The following is a 24,433-nucleotide window of genomic DNA, read 5'->3' on the forward strand; positions in this document are numbered from 1 at the left end:
ATTATCCCTGGCGATCAAAATGCTATAAGCAATGCTATAACTGAACATCACCTTTGATATAGAGTCTGAAACTGGTAATGTCAATTGTCGTTATCTCCATTTGAATGTAATCTTCTTAATAAATTATCACTGTTTCTTGCAAATCTTCAGGGAATTTGAAGGATCACTTGCTTAAATTAGTCTTAATCCATATTAGTGTAAACGTGACTAACATAAGTGTGAGCGTCCAAGCAGGCTTATATATACATATTGAAAGGACGTATCTGGATTTAATTTGAAACCATGAAACTGGGTATTCTTCAGCAGTTCTTCAGCGTGGTAATGCTTGCCATGATGTTGGTCATTTGCACATATGGAAACAAGAGGGCTGCTTGTATTACTCCATTTCAATGGGTCCGATATAATTTTTTCTTGGTTGGTAGGGGATTATTGTATTAGTGTTAACCGGGAATAAATTAGAAAATAGAAAGAAACTCTGTAGTATGTGTAGCTCTACTAACCCGCTTCGTTGTTATATTGTGCGGATACCATGGTAACCAAAACGTATGCAATCACTGACAAATTATTAAATATCAGTATTCTTGTTTTTTGAGGTAATTTCCATCAATTTGATGCACTTTATGCACGTTTAGTAAAAACGTAGAAGCTTTAAAAAAAAACCAGTATGTAAACAGAAATATATATCTCTTTACTAATATAAATGCATGTTATAAAAGTCTGTTAATAATTCAAGAGTATCGGTATGGTGATTAACAACCGAGTATAACGTTTTAACATTTACTACAAACATAACGTGTATGACTTTGAGACAACAAAATTGACATAACCACGACATTCTTTAACGTCTCTAACAGCCCTAAGTATTAGTAAAAAAAAATGTATTATTTTTCTGAAAAGCAAATAAGCTGTAAGTGCTTTAGAAAAATAGTTGCACAAATTAATGAGAGTAAAATTATATTAATCAAGATGTCTTCACTTAAAGAGATGTACTTAGCATATTACGCGTTTCACGTCACCACTCGATGTACATTAAATATGACCATTTATACACGATAACACCCTCATTATGGCTAGATATTCACAACTAATATGCATACATTACTTATTCGGGATTGTCATGTAAAGTATTGGACTCATACAATGTAAATCATAAAACCTCAACGATAGGGGATAATACCCGGGTTAGCTCCCGGTTCTAAAACGTGCATTAACGCGATGCCAAATTAATGTCCATAATCATACGTCCATACATATGCCGAAGAACCAAACATCCTAACCTCGGACCATGAAGTGACCCTCTGGATGTAACGTTATGATCAATGCACGAAGTAATACTTTACAAAACTGTTATTCAGATTTGCAAAGTACCCCCTTATGTGTTGCGGGAACACGGATTAATACAACTTTACTATATAAATATATAATATGTAACCGGCACGCCCCCAATTTGCATCTCGGGTTCGATATTGACCTTCCAGCTGAGGTCGCAACCGACCAATACCTAGGGATACGAAAAATAGGGAAACGATACAACTTCAAAATGCATCTGCTTAAGTTTGCCTGTTTTATGTAATGTATAATGTACAGTATTTCAACAAACTCATTTAAATTTAACGCATTGCATTGGGAAAATAACTTACGTATTTTTATTGAAGAAATAATTGCAATGCGAACTGTGTTTATTCTGCAATGTTTCAATTGACTTTAGTATCAAAACAAGGATACAAATATGAATTCATGAAATATTTTTCTACAAGGATAAAAATATTTAGTCATGAAATAATTTTCTACACATTTTAAATACAAATACGCACGTGACACGGCAAGGAAGAAATACGCTATTAAGGGGATAACAAAATGTTATGATATTCATGAAATTTGTCAACAATAATAGATCTGCACTTGTTTACTTTAATTATCGTTTTCTGTCCTTGTTTCTCCACTTTGAGATTTCCTTATAAAGTGCATCTCCCAAACGTTCATGTATATCGATAATGGTTAGCTAAACGATAGCAACATATCATATAAGATGGAGTTGGGCGGTGGGGGAGGGGGTAGGGGCGGGATTAAACAGTTTACTGCTTCGTGGGGATATTTCAGATTTTGCATTGTTTGTACATTCTATCGATTCAACCATGAGGATTGTATAAATAGTTCTGTCTTTGAATACTGCCCTATTTCCCTATTCGTCAGAATCTCTGTCGTCCATGGTATCCATCTGGTCATCTTAGTAAGAAGTTCACCATAATGACGTCGCTCATTGTTTAATGACGTCATTTGGTGCTGGATGACGGGTTTAAAACTAATGTTGTCTCCTATAAAGCTGATATATGTATCATATTATTAGGTCCGTGTATCTAACAGTACATGACGAGTTTGTCTCATATATTGACTTTACTGTGCTAAATGCAGATGTGCGTTTACCTGTCGGGAATAGGTTACTTCGATATGTGTGAAATATATAATTATAACTTATATAATTTTTGCTTCGCCTTATTATATTTTCCCGAAACACAATTTCAACATATCATGAACATTACACTGCTCTTCCTTTCAGGCCTGTGACGTCGATGGTAATCTACCTTGATAAGAGGTAAGAGAGACACAAACTCATGTTCATGTTAATTATTAACGGCAATTTAGTAACAGGCAAGGAGGTGTTAATTACTGCGGAACAACGGAATACGACGTGAAAAGAACAGGGAACAAAGACAAAGGTTATGTATGTCAAGTTAAGATACGGTTTATATAATCTTTCTTCCGTACACAGTCACAGAAATGATACTCAAATAAACGGTAAAACGTTTAAATACTACAAGGTTTAGTGAGACGTTACGGGGCGTTACAAACCAACACACTCAGTCCCATAACATTGTGACAAAGATTTAAAAGTATCAGCTTTCAACCCTCCCCACCCACTCCTCCCTCTCAAAAACATGCTTATGATTTTTTCACTTCACTCTGCTGATGTGCAGATCATAATTCGTTACTATTTTAACAAGTTTAAAGAAGCTATTTTTTAAAATTCCTAATGGTAATCCTTTTTTTCGTTCATTTCTTTGCGAAAAAATGTTCCACAGATTATTAACTATGGAAGGAACTGTAAAGAAAACATCTTCACAGTCATCTTCAATGCTACATACAAAAAAAAAATATATTAGCATCATTAAATGTCATATGACGATTCTACAGTGTTACCGTATAGTGTAACAATTTTCTCTACACACAAATGGTTAACTCTAAAAGTCTTCACTGAAATCGCCCATATTCTCCGGTATTCTTTGATATTTAATTATTAGATTCATTTTCTGCATATGGTAGGGACGGGTTCGGGATGGCTGTGGACGCATACACGTCATAACATAACCGTTAATTATGGAATGATTTTAATTATTGAAACCGCTCTGTTGGTAATGTGAGTATGAGTGAATCTATGACCAATATGATTTACTGGGTTATTGCAATCATGTTGAATCCCCTACATTCCTTACCGCTGCTTTGGCGTGAGAAGGCCATAGCTCTAAAGAGATATTTTTCTTTATCTGCTAATATGTATTTTATCACTAGCACGGTCATTATGACGGTTAGTATAGTTCCACCTTTCCTCATTATCTAATTAATTTTATCGGAAAAAAGGAGATCACTAACAGGGACAAAAACTGTCAGTTAACATTGGAAGTTTACTAAGGATACGACTATGTGCGATATAGTGACGTCAGTCTATTGAACCACCCACAGAAAATAATAAAATCTGTGTAAAAGAAGAGAGTTAGAAGGTCATGGCTCGTCAGCTCTTTGGCAAGTGTGACCTAATTAGGGACATATCATGTCATTTTTAAATGAAGTGAGGTAAGATCCGAAAGGGGAGAAATAAAGTACAGATTTATGAATTAACAGACAGCAGGGATGCCAAGGTCAGCGGGTCACGATTCTGTTTCTAAAACACAAACATGTTAAAGAACATGTTTATTGTTCCATTTCTGTTTCCTCAGAATTCGTCTTGTGTAACAAATATTTGCCTTTGCGTAAAAGCAATACTTAGGAGAGTAAAGTATACTTGCAGAGCAAATTAATTTTCTCGTTGAAGTTGAGAAGAATGTTAATGTGTAATTCATGGATATACCTACCTACGAGAACGACAAAGGCATTGAAGAGGGAGCTGCCATGGATTATGTGCCCAAATGGGGCAACTTCATACCGGTCGTTTACTTGTTTCCCGTCTCGCGGTGTTTTGTTTAGCTCGTTGGTGAAATTAATTTTTGGCACATGGTATTACTGACACTTCTTTTCCGGCGGTAGTTCGAGGGGGTTTGTCTAGGTGTTACTTCTTCATTGTTCTACTAATGAGTATTTTGCTCCACCCATTTATTCTAAAAACAATTTTACATACTATATAAAATGTTATCTTTACATTACAGCAATGCAGAATTCATGTTCATCTGGCGTCGTAAATCATCAACAGGACTGTGACGTTATTCACCCTTTTCTAAAAAATATGGCATTAATTCCATTCTTAAAGAATCTTCTGCAGAGATTAGGTTGTAAACTGTTCATATCTTCCAAATACTACAAACATCCTCAGATAGGGCTCCAGTGTAAAACACATGCAACTGTAGTATGATTGTGACGACATCAAATGCCTATATTCTCAAGACAATGGCATGATGACTTGAAGAAAACATGCATTGTACAAGGTTTTTGTAGATGGATCTGAGCCGTTTGTACAAAGATGCTTTTAATTCAATACCATGCAACAAAGAAGTGAAATTTGAAAGATAACTGGATAATTAAATTTTTATTTTTAAAGATGACTTCATGTTGAATTGCCAAAAAAAGGAGTGTTATTATTGTTTTTTTTTCAGCTTTTCTGGTTTTATAAGATATTCACCTTTAAATTATGATACATACTTGGAATACTCCTTTTAGGCTGAATTAATTATAACGTCGGCCGCTAAGTGCCGGCCTAAATATTTATGTTAACAATGTGATTTTTACATTATAATTACTCAACAAAATCAACTGTTTTAATCATGTTCTTAAAACAGAGCATAGTTGGATGATTGTAAAAATCATTTGTCCGTGTCGAATTTGTACGTCAATGTTAACATGTTAGTCGAAGCCATGAACGTCTTCTTATCTCGGTTAGATGGTTTTGCGTTTGAGGAACTCACAAAGTTTCTCCGTATTTGAATATGTAAAGTCCAGTCACTCATACTGATGTCATCAGCTGTTTAAAGTAACATGTCTCAAAATTGTTATAGTAAAACAACATAGACTGAAAACCAGTGGTCTACAACATTACAACATCAATGTAGTGGTTAAAGTCATTCTTACATATTCAACTACTCAGTTTTACGCTCTTAAGGTCTCAAATTTAATCTGTTTTGTTTAGCTGTCGTTTGGGAGACTATGTGGGTAGGTAATGGGGACCTAAATGTTATCTCTTGAATATTTCTGAATCTGATATTTATGCTGCTAGTTTGCAAAGAGTTCACTGTCCAATATCTATCTACTATAGAGAGACAGCAATATCATCTTCGCCACCAGCTGATATGGGATGGTGACGTCACTGATTACCAAGTTGAAGGAACAATTAACAAATTTATTACTTGTGTCTATTGGATTTTGCTCGATGAAAGTCAAACCAAATCAAAACAGAGAAGCACAGGGAAGTTAGAAAGAATGAGTAATTATGAGAAACTCGTCCACTATTAGTTGAGATGTATTACCCCGCTTTTATGAGGGTTTAACCACAGGTAGCATGCATAATTTATATGTATTGCTAGTGTTTTTTTTCGGAGAAGGGGTCGGGTGTCTAGTGTATTCCTTCTCCATCCTGTTAAGAGATCAGGTTTGTTAACTGCAAATAGTTCCAAATACTACAAAGAAATCAAAACAAAGATTCGATATTTTACATGTTTATAATACCTACTTGAAAATGTATTGTTAAGTGTACAAAAAGTAATTCCTTACGTTTCTTAACCTCACTATCCACGTATAATTTCTTTTCTAACTCTAAATTCGTTTGCTCTTTGAGGCAAATCCACATTGCTAAGAACCAATCAAGCTTCTAATGACTTTCACCCATTAACAACTACATCATCAGTAAAAGAGTATTTTTTTCTCTTGGATGTCAACTATTAAGAGAAGGAAGAAAAATAGCGCAATCCCTATGTTACTATTTGTGTGTTTGTGGAGCGGCATGTGGGGGAGTGGTGGAGAAGGTTTTTTTTGGAGGGTTACATGACGCACCCACCACATTGGTGACCAAGTATATATGATAGTAACCATTTGCACCACCACTACAACTATAATTTGTAGAATGGGAATTTAACGTTAATGTACAGTATTTTTGTTTATTTTACGTTTTCCCCGATATGTAACAAAGCCTTTGTTATTTGCGTAATCAAGAGAAATACGATGCAAAGAAATTGATTAGAAATTTCATCGGGATGCTCATAATATGTTTATCTTTTATCAGCAAAAATATATTTTAACACCTTGTAATTTCTGTAAATTATATCATCTCAGTTTGATGATAAATCATATGATGGTTGCTGTTATTTAATAAATATGATTATAACATGTAAATACCGAATTAAGGTAATACTCTGCGTATAAAATAAAGTGAACCTTAACTTCAAAGCTCTGCTACCTTTGTTATATATTTTTCATTTCATTTTTTCATTATGTTTTGTAACGTGTTGTAAATGATTCTATAGTCGTTTGACTATCGTACAGCTTTCTGGTTTTAAGTTCTAGTAATTCCATTTATACCTTTCCTGAAGCACCCTGTATAGTGACAACCATATGACGTGGCTATTACGTAATCAATATGAATATTGCATGCTAATAATAAAGAAAGGTGTGATCTGTGCGTTGAGTTAACCTCAACTTCAACGATCTCTTTCGGTTTGTTATACTTTTCATATTATATCTTTATTATTGTTTTGAATAAATATAAACTCATTCTTGATCTGTTTATTGTAATTCAGCTTTTCATTTCTTCCTTGAGTTAATCTGGTATACACGCAGTCTCCACGCTAAATGAATATAACATAAAAGCTGACAATGTTTAATGGAAATAATTTACCACACAGATACCGACAGTAAATCACTGAGCTACAATATCTTTTTCAGGTATAACATTTACTTTAAAGGAAGTGAATAATCAATTTGTTTGCGGTTTTATTGGGACTTTTCCCTAACTGCACATGCGTGTATACAATCCTTCCACCAACTTAAGAAACAACTAGTTTTAAGGCATTCCTAGTTTCCGTTGACAGATCAGTGCAACTTGTTCATCGCTCCTTGTAATTAAAACTATGATATGATAAGTAATTTGTAACATTTGATATGCATTGATTTGTAAACTGTCAAGGATAGAAATTAAAGAAAGATAACCAATGGTATGTTGTCAATAGCTTTTTCATCGTAATCTGAGTCTAAAATGCTGAGTCTATTTCATTTTCTTGAAACTAACTCGTTACGTCACCAGCGGCGAGCAGAGGATTTCAAAAGTAGGGGAGAGGAATTCAAAATGCTCCCGACGGAATGGGCATGCTATATTTGGAAGCGTTTTGCCAGATAATCTTCATCTATGGCATGACATTTTTGGTGACGTAATGGAGTCATGCTCAGTTTTCAAATTGTCATTATTTTTAAGGGACACGGCTTCATGCACCTTCGCTAAAGGAAATGCTCAATTAAAATATCTGTATGGATAAGCACCAACACTGATGATTGAGGATGTTAAGTTGCACACTCACAATTGAGTCTTGTTCGAATCTTTAAAGCTACTGAGAAACAACTTTAAAACAAATGTGACCATACTTTAGAATAACAATATCCTAGCACACTTCTGTTACTGATTAGTAGTTCATAAGCATAAGCATTTGCATTGCATCTAATTCACAGTTTTTGTTCACCATGAAAAGCTGTAAATCTAATAAATGTTAGCTAAACTTCCAGAATGTGATAAGGCAATATAGATTGTAAGAAACATGCACAAATAAAATGGTTAAGATTATGTCTCTTTATTGTTGCAATATAGATTGAATTATTTTTACGTCAGCACTTAATAACAAAATGACTTGAATGTCTATGGCAGCTTTCATTCGTTTTTTTTTTGTTCAGTTATAACTGAACTATCAAATGCCTACTGTGACACTCTTATTGGCAAGTTTTGACACGTTTGACTAAACCTAAAAGGATTCTTGGTTAAAATCATCACTAAAAAAGTAGCACATGCAACAGTATCAAGTGTTAGAGCTGTATCTTTTAGCAACATTGGTTGAATAGAATAGATGAACAGAACAAAATCACTTCAAATATTAAATTATCAATACGCATTTGCTGATGAATTTCAGAAAACAAACTTCCGAAGCAGATTCAATGTTTCTTATTCTAAATGCACTCTGACCTGGTTGGTTTAATAGATAAAAAATGTCGCAATCGAAAGAAAGATATGTATTTTCTGTTGCCGTTATGGTGTGGAAGATAAAGCATAAAATCACTGACACCACCCATATCAGCATTTTCATTAAACAAATGTTACCTACATATACTCGTATATAACACTCGTGAGTTATATGCTTAACGGTCCTAAACAAAAAAAAAGAGATTGAATTATGTCATGATCTGTTGGGTGGGGCTTGACAAGTTTGAGTAACATTGTGAAATCTATAACTCGTTAAAAGACCTGGCGAATTGTATTCATCTCTATATGTTTAACGACACAAAACTTAATCAAAATAATGATTATTAATATACATAAATATTAAATATGTATCATACCACTTCCCATGGCATGCAATCACACCAAATCTTCTAGATTTCCCAGTAAGTTTTTAGATATTGAGTTCACTGCCGTTACGGTACTGTACTACTGATACTACCGGTAATCTGGTATGCCACCAGTCAGAGAGGTCAGAGGTCAGATTATAAATTGACTTGGTTGCATAACCGTATTGAAAATGTCTGAGCTACAACATGGCGGCAGAGATGGTATTTACCTTCTCGCGTTTTACGGAAACAGTCTAATAAGCTGTTAATCTGATACCGAAACGCTTGAAGAAAGCTTCCAAGGCAAGCAAAGCGAACAATATATACAATGATTCAAGATATACCAGTGCCATCCGGGCTAGTACTTCTTTGAGGCAAGGCGAAACGCCGAATCGCGTGTTAGGCCACCCGTTAGAATACTTGCACGTTAAATGGATCGATAACCAACGTGCAGGAGCTGTTTCTTCATCGGTAAAGAGTGACCTTCGGATCCAAACCAATGCCGATAGTAACCTCTTGTAGGGACGTGTTTGCTCGAGCCGTTGGTGCTCGAATTGGAATGAATGGTGAGCTTGCGGGAGGGGATTACCGTTTTTACCATTGTAGTGGTCTCATAGTTGGTTCTGTGTGTGTGGTTGGTGTGGTCCAGGTTGGTGTTTGGGGTAATTAATTCTTGCTGATAGTTTAGTAGCTGTACGGGTAGGGTATGGGTTTTAGTGCCTCTAAGGCTGTGATGTTTTGGATTCCGCTGGGCTGATCCGGTAAAAATAAAGCATCTTGCAGTTCTTTTAAACGGTATATGTTATGATTGAGATGTTTGGCAATTCACATAAGTGTTACAATAAATTCACTTAAAGGATGATCCAGTATCGCATAGTAAAACAAAACATGTAAACATCAAATGATTGCCCGTGAGAGTGAAATATAAGCGATGTGATTTCTAAGCAAAATTAAAAAAAAGAAAAAAAAACATTGGCAAAACAGTCAATACAGCGAGAAGCAACACTCACTTGGGGATGGAAACAACTCGTAGCAGTACTATTATTTGATAAATCATATATGTTTTCATGCTCAAAGGGGATACTTGCTAATGCTCATTATTCTACCAACTGCCATACCTACTATATTTTGTCACTTACAAAAGTCAGTCAGGAGAAGGCCGCCCTCCCCCCCCCCCTCCAAAAAAAAAATCATCATAAGTATTGAACCAGTGCAAGCATTGTTTGAAGACGAGACAGAATGTGATTTGAAAATGGCCCAAAACCCTCATTAACGTTCTTCAGACTTGTCAGTTTGATAACATGAAAGTAGGACTGGCTCAAAAATTATTTTATAACTCTAATAAAGGAGACATCAGATACATGGTTCAAGAGATAGGTTGGGCAAAATGCAAATTTACAACAGCATGGTTTATTGGTGTAGTAAGAACATGGGTTGATCTGATGACTTTCAGAAATGCAAGTTTGGCACTGAGCCATTTTAATGAAGAGGCTTATCAATCAGCAATTGAATTTCTTCAACATTTTGTGATATTTCTAAAACATCATTGATGGGTAATTAACGAAAGTCAAATCAAAAAGGTGTTGTTCTCAGCACAGCTTCAGTTTTGAAGTATCAGGATGTTTATCTTAAGCCTCTCGATTTTCTCAAGATTTACTTGAAAATCTGTTTTTGTGCATCCGACTGAAACGCCCTATTCCTTCAGCACTCCAATTCAAACAAAATTTGGAACTTATCACCGTTTCAAAATACATAGCACCCGCAGTGTCTGGAAGTTATGATTCCGATGAAAGCAATGACCTTGCTGAATTTTTGTCTTTTGAAGCTGTACAGGAAAAACGTTCTAATAATTCCACAATAGAAGAAGAAACAGCGGGTTGCATGTTTCAGATACAAGATGAAGAGAAGACCCCGCTGTATTATAAAGTATGCTACTGTGTTTCAGCATTCATAAAGCATGTTGACTGTGTACTTTGTAGATATTTTGTTAGTAGCAAAACAGTAGAGACAATACCGTTTTCTTCTTTTCTGGATGACAAATCATAGATGCCTTGTTAAAGTTTCAACATCTGTTTATGATCTTGTTTTGTTTGCTGAAAGTGTTTTCAAGAAAGGTAAAAAAAGCTTAGTTGGTAAATTATGTGACTAAGAATTACCCTCATGAAAAAGTGATTCCGTCTTGTTTAATTTGTAATTTATTTGTTTTATTTGTAATTTATTTGTTTTATTTGTAATATTTGTAAACTGTTGCTACACAGCTTTCTTCATGTCAGATGTCATTTCCTGGCAAAACAAGTGACATCTCATTCTGGAAACAGTTTTATCAGTAAATGTGTAGCAACGAGAGCTGTGGTAGAAATACACTAGCTCTGTGTGTGTATATTCCACGCAAAATGATGACTTCACAGTTATAAATTTGTAAAATGTATCTCAAATTTCTTGTGTATGTCTTATTTTTTTTTAAATATATACCTATATTAACCTTGTACAATTACGTATGTAAAATAAACATAGAAGTGGGGGCGCTTTGATGCCTGGCCTTAAAATGGCGCACATGAATTCAGTTAGCCAATCTCTCCTACCGTTGTGTCTCTGCATACAGTGATACAAGAGAGCTCACAGCAATAACTGTATCCATGTTGTAGGTACATAATACCTCCGTTAGTGCTTTCGCGTATATCTATATTCGAGTTTACTATACCGTCGAACATAGTGTCTTTTCAATGTAAAAGTTTCGTTGTAATTGTATAGGCGTTTATATTGATACGTACTGGACAGTTCTCTACACAGCATGTAATATATTCTACTTGTTGGATATATCTTGCCATTGTTCTTCGTCTTAATTGTTCAATCATCTCCAATGATATGGTTGAGAGAAAAAAAAAAAGGACACTATTGGAGGACATATACAGAATGTCCATGGCTGGTTAGAGATATTTTACACTCTGTCTGAAGCTGTTTGCCTGTCTGTGACGATAGCCTTTGTCTAGCCTGTGCATATAGCATAAGCCTAATCCTTTTTTTTTTTAAATTTATGTTCTTATGCATGACGTGATTAGAGGTGAACCGTCGTGAAAAGTGTCAGTAATATAGAAGTATATAGTTACACAGTAGGCTAAATAGTGTTGAAATTAACGATATTTATTCAAAATGGGTAGAGTTTGCCATCAGAAATGTAGTGCTAAGTGTGTCATACTTGTATTCCCCGTTCAAGCTAGTTCTTTCTCGGGATATCTACCGTATCGAAAATAGTCTACTTTGTCAATATTATCGCATCATCTTTCGATATTTAAACAATGCTATGGACAAACGAATGCACTCAATGTCAACTTTTAAAGTTGAAAGTTTACAGTCTTGTTCAAGGCCAAGTGCCTCTTACACGGCATTAAAACTTAACCATGGTAATTGATAACTTGTAACACAGTATGGAGAGGGCGTGTATCAAGCTAGCACGTTATTTCATAAAACAATTTCAATATTTGGCATTACATTCTTCCTACTCAAGTGACTTGTTTCAAACTTCTGTGACATATGCAAATCTCATTCACAAGTACACACATAGATATATAGTTATACTTATTTGAAAAACACTGACATAATTATAATATATGTAGGATAACTCACACGTGAGTGGATTGAATATAAACTTATCCTATTGCCCTGTACCCAGCTTAATGTTACCTTCTTACCTTTGTTTGCTAACATGCCACTTCACGACCGGTTTTGTCATTTTGGGACTCATCAAGTGAAGTTATGAATTAAATACGGACCTTAGCCACAATGACTTTACTTGTGTGAATGCGTATTACTTGTTTAAAGTTGAATTTTTCTGTTGTGTTGATCTTTACTCATTAAATATATGTCTGTCATACCACTTGCGACACAATCAGTTCAGAAAAAAATACGTCTTGACCTACCTCAAGAAATGGTCACTTTTTGTACATTGTCAGCTTCAAAGCTACAGGGGTGCACTCTGTAAAATTGTAACACGTAATTCGCCCTCAATGACAGTCATACAATCACTGTGTTCGAGTATTACGGGCCTAGGTCTGTGACAAGAAAGACTGGTGCTCGATGACTATGTCTAAAGAGTCTCAATAGGACGTAACCTGTGGTGAAGTGGATTTTTACTGGTTATTCATTTATTTATATTTATAATGTAATGTATAATGATGCCCTAAAAAACTTGAATGATACCATTGCATTTCGCTGTCGTACCTATCGTCAAGCCTCCGACAATTTCAAGTTTTAACGAGTTGTTACTAATCGCCCTCATCTCTCGTCAATTGTCAGCATCATTTTTATCGTCGACGGCGTCATGGTCTCTGTTGTTTTCTTTCTTAACTTCAGTGAAGACAACGGTTTGTTCGTCATGTGCATACATCAGTTTATGAATGCTATAAACCAATCACCACATGAAACTGTTTCCCTTTTCACCACTACCTATATTCTCTTCGCTCTAACCCCGACATGCACACTGTAGTTATTTTACCATGAAAGGGTATTGTATTTACACCCTGGTCTCGTCCTAAATGGAGTACCTTTCAATGTGTTGGAACTACCATGATCCTCACCACATTCCTTGTGTTAGAACACTCTGATGTGGAAACACTTGTGATTATCAACACCGATATATCAAGTTTAACGAGTAGAGACATCAATTTGTCTTTTTTTCCCCCCAACCTTATACCCGTTGCTATGAAATTCTGGAACGTGAGATCAAGCAATAATTTATTATTCATTGCCACGTGTGAACATTTGGCCCGATTTTACGCAATTGAACCTAGACCAAAGTGGAAACATGTTAACTCAGATTGAGGCCTTCTCTTTTTCGTGCTCTGATAAACGAATAGTTGTTCTACTACGCGTAAACTTCATGATAAATGCACGCTATGAAGCTAACGAGGGCCTTATTAAACTTAAAGTGTTACATATGTCGAACGAATTCGGACGTTTTTGCCTTCCTGTAGAAAACGAGAGTACTGTCTTCGTAGAAGGTCAACATATATTGTCAAATAACGTATTAAAATTTCACATTGCGGTTTCCCACGTTGTTCGTTTCACGATTTAACAAGTACTTAATGAACTGCATTAGACTACTGCGTACTGTACGGTTTCCATCATGTCAAGGCTTTGCGAGGTTAACAAAGTAATATTTCTCTTGTTGGTAAATCTCCTTTCGGACACGAACCGCATGTCCTTCAAGTTTACAACAACAACAAAAAGGAGTTTAACCCCTGCTCGACCTCGCAAAAGGTCCTACGAGTGATAATAGAATAGTTTTGTAGAATAGACATTTTTTCTTTTCTAGGGAGAGTTGCATATTGTTCATTCAGGGAGATGCTGAGAAGTGAAGTATTATGCAATAACATTGTGTAGAAGCCGTTAATAAACAAGAGGTCGGAACTGAAGAGCCAATTCGGTAGGAATTACTAAAGGGGAGGAAATTCTAAGTAAATGGGATTTGAAGACGGAGCGGTTTCTTTTGTTTGGGTCGGAAGTGGTCGCTACTTTGTCGGAGCTTTGTATTTGTTCTTAATGTTTAAGTACACCTGGATTCAGGGGCTAGACCCACTTAGGAAAAGGATTTTCTATTGGGATGAGGCTTTAAGTAACAGTTTTGAATACAGGGAGGTTTTGGTTATTTGGGAAGTAGGTTAATGCTACACTGTATGTCAAGAGAAATTTTTTCGATCAATGGATCATTCTCTAGGTTGTTTTTATATAGTTTGGCATCAAATTCTACGAGTAGGGTGAATAAAGATTTTGTGTTTCCTGTGCGGATAACGCGAGAGGTAGCTATATATGATCGCTTCTCGGTCTTTTGGCTAAGATCATGCGTAGTATCTGTTCCCTTCGGGAATTGTGATGCACACATGACGATAATCACACAGTCACAGTCCCGATGCAAGGGGACTGGGGCTGAGAGCGGATCAGTCGTTTGGTTGTTTGGTTTTCGTGCCCAGGTTCTTTCCTGGGTGACTTTTTCTTAAAAAGTGTATATGATTTTTAGGGCAAGTCGATAAGCTGTGGTGTGGATTGTATTTAAAATTTGTTTTTGGGGGAAATGAAATGGTAAGCAATGAGATGCTTCCGTAACTGAGAATTGGTTTTACTTTGGATTTATCAATATTGATAGTGGTTTTCGGAGGGAAATTATACTTGTGTGAAAGGATTTGGATGTATTTAAGGTGGGACCAGCAGCGTCCTGCCATTCTATTACATTGTTGGTTAAAGGATAATTTACTATCAAAAGCGATACCGAGGAAGTTTGTATTGGAAGAGGCAGTGATTGGGTGTTAAAAGAATAATTCTGGAAATATGGTTACGGTATTTTGATCATTAAAGGAGAAATTGACTAGGTTAGTTTTTGAGGGGTTTATTGTTATTCTCCATATCGAAAACCAGTTTACAAGATGTGTAATTGCTTTTTTTTCATATTTAATTCCGTTATATGAATATTTCTACTGGTGCTCCAAATGGCTACATCCTCAGCGTACTGACTATAGTTGCAATTTGAGAGAGGGGATGTTTAGATCATTTACAAAAAGGGTGGGGAGGAAGGCGCTGAAAACAGCACCCTGAGGGGTGCCTGCACGAACTGTAATAGATTTTGGTTGTTGGCTTAGTAGTATATTTTTGTTTTGCGATCACTAAGGAAAGAGGGAAGAAGGCTGATATAAAGTCTGGTGTAGGTGTTAACTTTGCTAAAAAAAAGTTCATACGTGAGATGCTCTTGATCAGACTACCCAACCGTAAGACTCTTTCACTTGCAAAGAACAACATATAATATCCACAATGTTGCCTCTGAGCATAATTGTTACTTGGCGCACATCAGTCTAGATAAAAAATAATATACATGTTACGTGTTCGCCATGGCTTTAGTTGGTTTGGAAAATCTGGAAACCCTAAATATTTCAACAAATTAATTACATACCGATATATTCTTTCCAAGTTAATCATGACTTTGGTCTGCTGTGACTGCTGAATGTGCTGTAATTAACGGAGATAAACTATATACTGGACAGCATCTTAAAGTCGATTCTATCTGCAAGATGGCGTCACAGAAACTACGCAATATGGCGCTCAAAAACGCTTACAAGAAACAGAAAAGACTTACTGAAAGTATTGAACAGGGTAAGGAAAACCTCTCCCGGTAAATTACCGTTCAAACGCAAATGACTCATTTTAATTCCTTCCTATCCACAGCATACCTACTAAAACTCAACACACCAATGACAAAGAGATACCACCCGGCCGCGCTATTTTTTCTGGTAGAGGTACCCTCACTGAGGATATTTCTGGCTTCATCGATAGCCATCTACAACCACTGATGGGAAACATACCGAATTTCGTCAAGGATACGACGGATTTTATTCGAAAACTATCCACCTTACCCACCAGACTCCCGGACCATAAATTTCTTGTCACACTCGACGTATCTGCTCTATACACTCATATTTCGCATGATGAGGGGGTGCAGGCATGCAAGAAATACGAGGGCAACCATCTCAACGCTGATGAGATCGCTCTACGCATGGACTTTATCCTAAGACACAAAGTGTTTGCGTTCATGGAAAACTTGTACATTCAGGCTCAGGGGGCAGCCATGGGGACAAAAGTGGCCCCATCGTTAGTTTATATATTAATTGCTGATTCTCGAACTTATAGTCTTCTACTACTCCTGTACCTATGTTGCATTGACGTAATCTTTGTTATTTGGTCTCATGGTGATCAGTCTCTCAATTCGTTTGTACATAACCTCAATCTGTTCCGACCTTCTATTAAATTAACCATGGAGAAATCAAAATCTCATGTTGCCGTCTGGACACTCTGGTCACTCTATCTAACGGTCGGATGAACACGTACGTAATTCTAAACCCACTGAACGTCGCACAAATCTCGACTTTCATAGTTTTCACCCACCTCATACTAAAGAGTCAATTGTCTTCAGCCAAATGCATCGCTACAAACGCATCTGTTCTGATCCCTTACAATTTCGTAGTCAATCAACCACCCTAAAATGTCACATTTTGATAGCAATTATCCCTCCCTTTTTTTTTATCGAAGAGAACCTTTAATACGGTCTGTAGAATTCCCAGGGAGCAAATCAACACAGGGAGGTGAAAGAGCATCGTTTTTCATTTGTCGTTACGCACAGTGATCAGGTCGATCCAGTCATAAGGCTGGTCAAAAATGAATGGAACATGTTGGAATTGTGAGACAATATAGGTGTCATTTTTATTAAACATCCCCCCCCCCCCCGTAGTTGCTAGAAGACAACCTCCCAGCCTACGCAAAATCCATTTTAGGAGTCGTTTAACCTCCACCTCCACCCAGGCCCATACAACTGTGCACTCCCTTTGTGATATATCTTATAGCTTGTGTTCTCTGTCCTGATATACAATACATTGGCTAATCCTCCGCATGTTTTCGTTTACGGATTAATAATCACAAAAGCTCAATCAGACTCAACAAAAACAGTTTTCCAGTGGCTAAACATTTTAATCTTCCACAACACAATATCGACTGTCTTAAGTTTGCCATAATCCTGAGTAATCTGTCTGACCATAATAAAAGAAACTTGAAGGAAGTCAAATTTTTCCTTAAGTACGTTCACACTGTCATGATCACACTAGAAATATGGCTTTTATTTCCGGGTTCAAGCACTTTGAGCAGTCTGGGAGCTTACGGTAGACTAACGGGATTTCATGTCACTCTTTTTACACCTAACGAAGGACCATGGTGTCCGAAAATGCGTGTAGCGTGTAGTTATATCTATTTTAAATATGGTGTTGGATTAAAGGGCTATACATGTTGTCCTTATATTTTCTAGTATATATATATATATATATATATATATATATATATATATATATATATATATATATATATATATATATATATATATATATGTATATATATATACTTCTGTCTCCCTTGTTCTTGTAGAGAGTGACTATGTTAGCGTCACGCATATCTTGAGGCACAGTCCCTTCCTCCCAGCACTGTAAGAGTAGTTGGTGCAGGTGGTGAATGAGTATCGTATTTTTTCCAACCTTTATGACTTCTGGCGGGATGCCATCCTTCCCTGTGGCTTTTCCACATGTCAGTGAGTCAATGGCTTGACATAGTTCATCTACAGAGGGTGGGTTGTCGAGTTCCTCCAGAGTTGGCAAGTGTACGGTGTTATGAATTGCCTCAATTGACACAGAGTTCTCTTTTGAGTACAGGACCTGGTAATGCTCTGCCCATCGACTCATTTGTTTGCTCCTATCTGTTATTGTTTCCCCTTCTGCAGACTCCAAAGGAGCAACTTTGCGGCTGGTGGGTCCAAAGGCTTTCTTCATGCTATCATAAATACCCCGAATGTCTCCATGATCGGCTGAAAGCTGGATGTTCTGACATAGGTTCTTCCAGTAGTTGTTAGCACAACGTCGGGCAGCTTATTGGGTATCTTTCCTAGCTTTACTAAGTTGGCAGAGATTGTGTCTAGAAGGCATGTTCTTGTAGAGGGTGAGTGCAATCCTTTTGGCCTCAATCCGTGGCTCAAATTCTGCCATATTATGTTGAAACCAGTCTGGGGTTTGCTCCTCCTTTTTGCCGAAGGCTGTCAAAGCAGAGTTGTAGATAGCATTGCGGATGCGGTTCCATCTCTCCTCAACACTGCCTGCTCGGTATTCTTGAAGGGCTTCTTCAATAGAGGTGTTGAAGTGCTCACTGAGGTGTGGTATAAATGTCTTTGCAGTGTTCAACCGAGGTTGACTGTTCTGCTTCGTTTTATAAATGTGGCGCTGCAGGAGTCTAACTTTGCTACAGACTAAAGAGTGGTCTGTATCGCAGTCAAGGCTGTGGTAGGCCCGTGTGTATAGAACACAATTTAGTGAAGGTCTTCGGGTCACAATGAGATCTAGCTGGTGCCAGTGTTGCGATCTGGGGTGTCGCCAAGAGACCCTGTGTGCTGGCTTGACAGAGTAGAATGTGTTGGTGATGCAGAGGTTATGGTAGGAGAAAAATTCTACAAGTCTCTGTCCATTTTCATTTATCTTCCCTACGCCAAAATTTCCCATGCACCGGGGACAGGAGTAATGGTCGGCGCTTACACGCGCATTAAAGTCACCAAGAAGGTAAAGATGTTCTGTGGCTGGAATGTCTCTAATGGTGTTGATGAACTCTTCATAGAACTGGTCTTTTGACTCTGATGAGGAAGGCAAGGTTGGGGCATAAACGCTGAAGATGTTTACAGGTCCTACGGAAGTGGACAGGGAGAAACGGAGTATGCGGGCTGTGCCACTGACTTGAGGAGAGAGTTCTTAATCGCAAAGCCAACACCATGACTGCGTGGTTCCTCGGGCTCTAACCCCTGTCAGAAAAAAGGTGTAGTTTGCTTCCCTGAGGCAGCCATTTGAAGCAAGTCTTGTTTCCTGAAGTGCAGCGATGTCGACATTTAGTCTCTTCAGCTCTAGATCAATGATGGCCGTTTTCCTGGAATCATCAACTTTCTGTAGGTCCCTTGAGAGGCCAGGGCGCATTGTGCGAACATTACAGCTTGCAAGTCAAAATAAGGGCTTACTGTTTCTTTTTCTTTTTTGTTTGCCTGGTGCGAAGACTTACAGTCTGTTTTTCGGATTTTGTCCTACACTTCCAGCACCCTAGGAAGTTTGCAGTCTGTGGCGGGCCAGCACCTTATTGGCTGGGGGATGCCCAGCTTAAAGCGGGCGGTAGCTGACCAATGGAATGCGATGATCCCTCCCACTGACGAAGACAACCCGTAACGCCTGTACCTACGCGAATCGGTAGATGACTTATGACTCGTAACTGCTGTCTTCCGTATTGTTTTTGACGCTATTTTAGAGCGGCACTGAAGTAACCTCTCCAGAGTGCAAGCCTGGGCAAAGTTTAAGGGAATACTCGGCTGCCCAAGATGTCAGGATCCCCCTCTCGGCCTTACTGATGTGGTCCAAAGGAGAGCAAAGCAGTACGTTTGGCAACAGCTTGGCTGCAGGATTTTGCCTGTAAGTTGACGAAAACACAGCTAACCGCCTCAAAGGGGTTCCGCTCCTTGATTTCCTGTTAGGGTATACTCCCTTAGGTGAATTGTCGACCAAGACTAGCGAGGTCCACCTACCCGCAGTAAAACTGATATTATTTCACCCATAATTGGGACCCTAAGCAGATACTCATACCCCGGGTGCGAATATTTTTTTCCCAAACTGAACTGACACTGAAATTATTTCCTCCATTCTGATTGGTTATCAACGAGCACGTGATATACGTTACTTTTCAACATGGATCCTCCATAATCTGTCGATATCAGTATGATCAACACGAACAAATTCAAGATATTCACATTAGTAACTTTCCAGAACTTTTGGTTGGTATATATGAACGAAAGTATATAGTGAAGCAACTATTCCCAACTACTGCGCCCATTATAGGCAGTCCTCGATCGTTTGTTTACTCGCTTGTTGTATAGTATACAACACACTAAAACACAGTGCATTTGTAATTGTATACATGTAGCCGATGTACATATGTACGGGGTCTTTGTGTACATTCGGGGTTGCGATACTTTTAGTTTTATAATCATAACTTCAAAATGTTTTCAGTCAATGAATCATGATAGGCCTAGTCGAATATACAATGGCCATGAAGACGCGCGAGCGAGTGTGTGTCAGCCATTGAGTGTACACAAACATGGCATTTGACGATATGTCTGTCTTTTGTCTCTACGTACGGAAACACAGATGTTTACCGGCACCATTAGAAGTTCTTGTACATGGTGACCTAGTAGGCCTGCATTAACCGTATATACGTATTCGTATTAGTTCGAGATCTCAAATTCACTAATATAGGCCCTACCGCCCTTACAGTGGCTCTTAATAACTGGAAGCCTCACATTGTATCTACATGTAGGCACACGTAGGCCTACAGACTTGAACTTAGCCTCTATAAGGCATACACACGTATTTTTGACATGATGCGGCCCATGAGGATTGGTATGATCAACACTAACAGTGTCACATACATTCATTGATAAACGCAGACTACCATTCCGTTTTTGATCAGCCAATCAGAATCGAGGAAATAATTTCAGTGTCAGTTCAGTTTGGGAAAAAAATATTCGCAGCCCGGGTCAGGGCAATCCTGGGAGCAATAGTGGCTAAGGCGCGGCTCCGCGCTCCCCAGAACCTCAACTTTACCAAGTCAAGGCCCCACTACTGGATGTAGTTTAGAGTCATACCCATATATATATATATATATATATATATATATATATATATATATATATATATATATATATATATATATATATATATATATATATATATATATATATATATATATATATATATATATATAAAATTCTACTACGGTGAAAGGTTAAGTAGTAGCAAAATAAAAAAAAAATGCTTTAGCGGTGGACTTGGTGGGGAGTGGACAGTCTTTCTTACATTACTTTGTTAGCCTTTGCGTTGGATCGCTTACGTTTCTTGAAAATAAACAGCAATTTTCGTCATCTTTGTTTGTATTGACACTTACAGTAAATTCATATCACGTTTAGTGTGTGGTGATCAGACTTAGGGGAAATCACAGGAAATAATTAAAATTACTAACCCTAGGTTATAGGGATATACTTAATATATATCTGACAGTCAATACTCACTGAATATTCAAGCTCCTTATTTCCATATAAGCCATTTATCGCTGCCTCCCATGGTCAGCATGAACCAGCAGCTTAAAGTTCTTACGAGATCCTGTGTTGACCTTGACGTTGCACCCCTGTACTTATTGCACTGAAGTTGAGCATCTCTGAAGTGGTGTTCTCACTTTGCATTCATCAAAGTGTGCCAAATTCAAACCATCTAGTCTGAAAGGGAATGAACTTAAAAAAAATCCAAATAATTGTTTCATCAATTGCAAGTGGAAATTTTAACAGTGCAGTTCCCTATTTGATGTCAATACGTAGTGTACATGTTATTCAATATTCATGTTATTCATTAATGACAATAAGCTTATTTGGCAAAAAAAATCTCATTGTTGGTATACATAGATGCATCACAATTACAAGAAGCCGTTTGTTTTTGGTGAAGGTCAAAGGTAATTTAGGTATAAACGGTCAAATGGTGAAACCTCATCATTCATCAAGAATTGGCACCAAAGCATTGATCTATGGATTGGTATGTCTAGGCCAGTGTTTGCGTCAACAGGGCAAAACTGTGAATACCTTTTGTTACGTGACCGTTCTCAGACTTAATGTGGAGAACAGATCACGTGACATAAAAAGGAGAACACGCGGATGAAAGTATGTTTAAAGCATTTAATAAGCTATTTACATGGCAGAACAAAGTATAAATATGAACATAATACATAACTATAGCTTCTTAATTCAATTAACGTCTTTCTGGACTTGGAGAACCGGGGGGAGAGTTTCTGCTTAATTCTTGAGTTACCTTATAGTGCTAGGCGGATAGTGTCCAGGTTTGCTTTAGAAGTAGTTCGGCTGGATGTAGATAAAGTTCAGATAGAGCGACGCGAATCCATTAGAGTGAGTAGGTCGGAGTTCCGACAAAAGTATAGAGTTAAATATATACTGTGTTTAAAATGGGCACAGTAATCAATGCCAAGGAACCATCAGAGGTGTGGCAACCTCTGAACGGAACGAACGGAGAAAACGGAGAGGGCGCTCAATCGGGCGTCTGCGGCTTTTATCCCCGGAGTGTAAAGGAATGTTCCAGTAAGTTATGAATATTCATGAAGTCCGCAGAAACACTTTGTTGGCGAGTTCCAGTTATGTAGAACGCGTGAGCGCATCTGGGATCGTAACAATCGGAAGACTCGGAGACTTGAATGGTAACTTATATTACGAAATAGGGTAGATGAATAAGTGGGTTACATAACACTCTCCCTCCTCGGGAAAAGGTTTGGTCCATAGAACAAAGCTTTAATACAATGAAGATCCTTTTTTAAGGAATTACACATTGAAGAAGATAAATATTCGAATGCATTTTATGCTCTTGACAATACATCTGGAATGACATTTTCTTTTCCTTTAATGTGCTTAATACATAAATTATACTGTTGCCAAAATAAGCTCCATCGAATCAATCTTTGATTCTTGTTTCTCATCTTTTGCAAAAACGTTATTAGGATTATGATCGGTTAGCACGATAATTGGAAATGAAGTAGTGCCTAAGTAAACATCAAAATGTTGAAGTCCTAACAACAAAGATAACGTTTCCTTCTCAATGGTGGAATAATTCTTTTGATGTGAATTGAACTTCTTAGAAAAATAACACACTGGGTGATCGACACCGTGATCATCGACTTGTAAGAGAACAGCGCCTACACCAAAATCACTTGCGTCTGTTGCTAACGTAAACTGCTTAGAAAAATTTGGAGCTCTTAAAACAGGGGAACTCCTAAAGATTGCCTTGATTTTATCAAAAGCATTTTGACAACTCTCTGTCCAAACAAACTTTGTGCTCTTACTCAATAAATTCGTGAGCGGAGCAGCAACATCGGAAAAATTCCGACAAAATCTCCTATAGTACCCAGCCATACCTAAAAATCGCATTAATTGCTTTTTCGTAGCTGGGACTGGATATTTGTCAATAGCCTCAACCTTGGCCTTGACGGGTTTTACCTCGCCTTGACCAACCACGTGACCTAGAAAAATAACATTTGCATGTGCAATCTCACTTTTGACAAGATTTACAGTAAGATTTGCCTCAGTTAACTTCTCAAAAAGTGATCTAATACGAGTTACATGCTCATACCACGAGTTGCTATACACAATAATGTCATCAATATAAACTTCACAATTTTCTAAACTGGCAGTTATATTGTTTAACAAACGTTGGAATGTCGCTGGAGCGTTCTTCATTCCGAACGGCATTACTTTATATTGAAATAACCCATCGGGTGTAACGAATGCCGACACTCTCTTAGCTCGATCAGTGAGTGGTATTTCCCAGTACCCTTTTAGCAAGTCAAACTTCGTTACGAACCTTGCATTACCAATTCTATCAATACAATCATCCACTCTAGGGATGGGGTATGAATCGGTCCGTGTAACGGTGTTTATTTTCCGATAATCGGTACAAAATCTAAAACTTCCGTCTGGTTTGGGAACCAAAATACATGGAGAAGACCACTCACTGTCGCTAGGTTCAATAATATCATGTTTCAACATATACTGAATTTCATCACGCAGATGCTTAGATTTTACAGGATTCATTCTATATGGGTGTTGCTTAATTGACTTTGAATCACCCACATCAACATCGTGATACACTAGATTAGTCCTGGTCGGACTGTCTGAAAATAGATGTGAAAAATCTCGCAACAATGAACCGATTTGCTCACTTTGAACAGTTGACAAATGGCATAACTTCTTATCAAGGTTTGACATTACATCAGAATTTTGCAATTTAATACACATTTCTGGAACATTTTGACCTTCGACCTCATCTTCACAATCTACTTCAGAAGTAACAATTGATGACGTAATCTTGAAACTATTATCCTTAGAGTTTCTCTCGTAATATTTCTTAAGCATGTTAATATGACACAATCTCTTGGATTTACGTCTGTCCGGAGTCAAAACAATGTAATCAGTGTCACTCACTTTTTTTGTGAATAACAT

The 24,433-nt window shown here is 37.4% G+C and overlaps 2 protein-coding genes across 4 annotated transcripts in view; one reads left to right on the top strand and one right to left on the bottom strand.

Annotated features, from left to right (window-relative positions):
• LOC139982741 (uncharacterized) overlaps nucleotides 1-7,290 on the top strand; it is an 88,624-nt gene extending 81,334 nt beyond the window's left edge. For all 3 annotated transcript variants that reach the window (XM_071995816.1, XM_071995815.1, XM_071995814.1), the window contains exons 17-18: nucleotides 2,558-2,593; nucleotides 4,419-7,290. In XM_071995816.1, the coding sequence (XP_071851917.1) occupies nucleotides 2,558-2,587 (30 nt within the window). In that variant the 3' untranslated portion in view covers nucleotides 2,588-2,593; nucleotides 4,419-7,290. The remainder of the gene's footprint in view (nucleotides 1-2,557; nucleotides 2,594-4,418) is intronic.
• LOC139982753 (uncharacterized) overlaps nucleotides 1-24,433 on the bottom strand; it is a 162,779-nt gene that overhangs the window by 34,866 nt on the left and 103,480 nt on the right. The window lies entirely within an intron of this gene.

The sequence above is a fragment of the Apostichopus japonicus genome, chromosome 16 (genome assembly GCF_037975245.1).
Source record: "Apostichopus japonicus isolate 1M-3 chromosome 16, ASM3797524v1, whole genome shotgun sequence".
Classification (NCBI taxonomy): Eukaryota; Metazoa; Echinodermata; class Holothuroidea; order Aspidochirotida; family Stichopodidae; genus Apostichopus; species Apostichopus japonicus.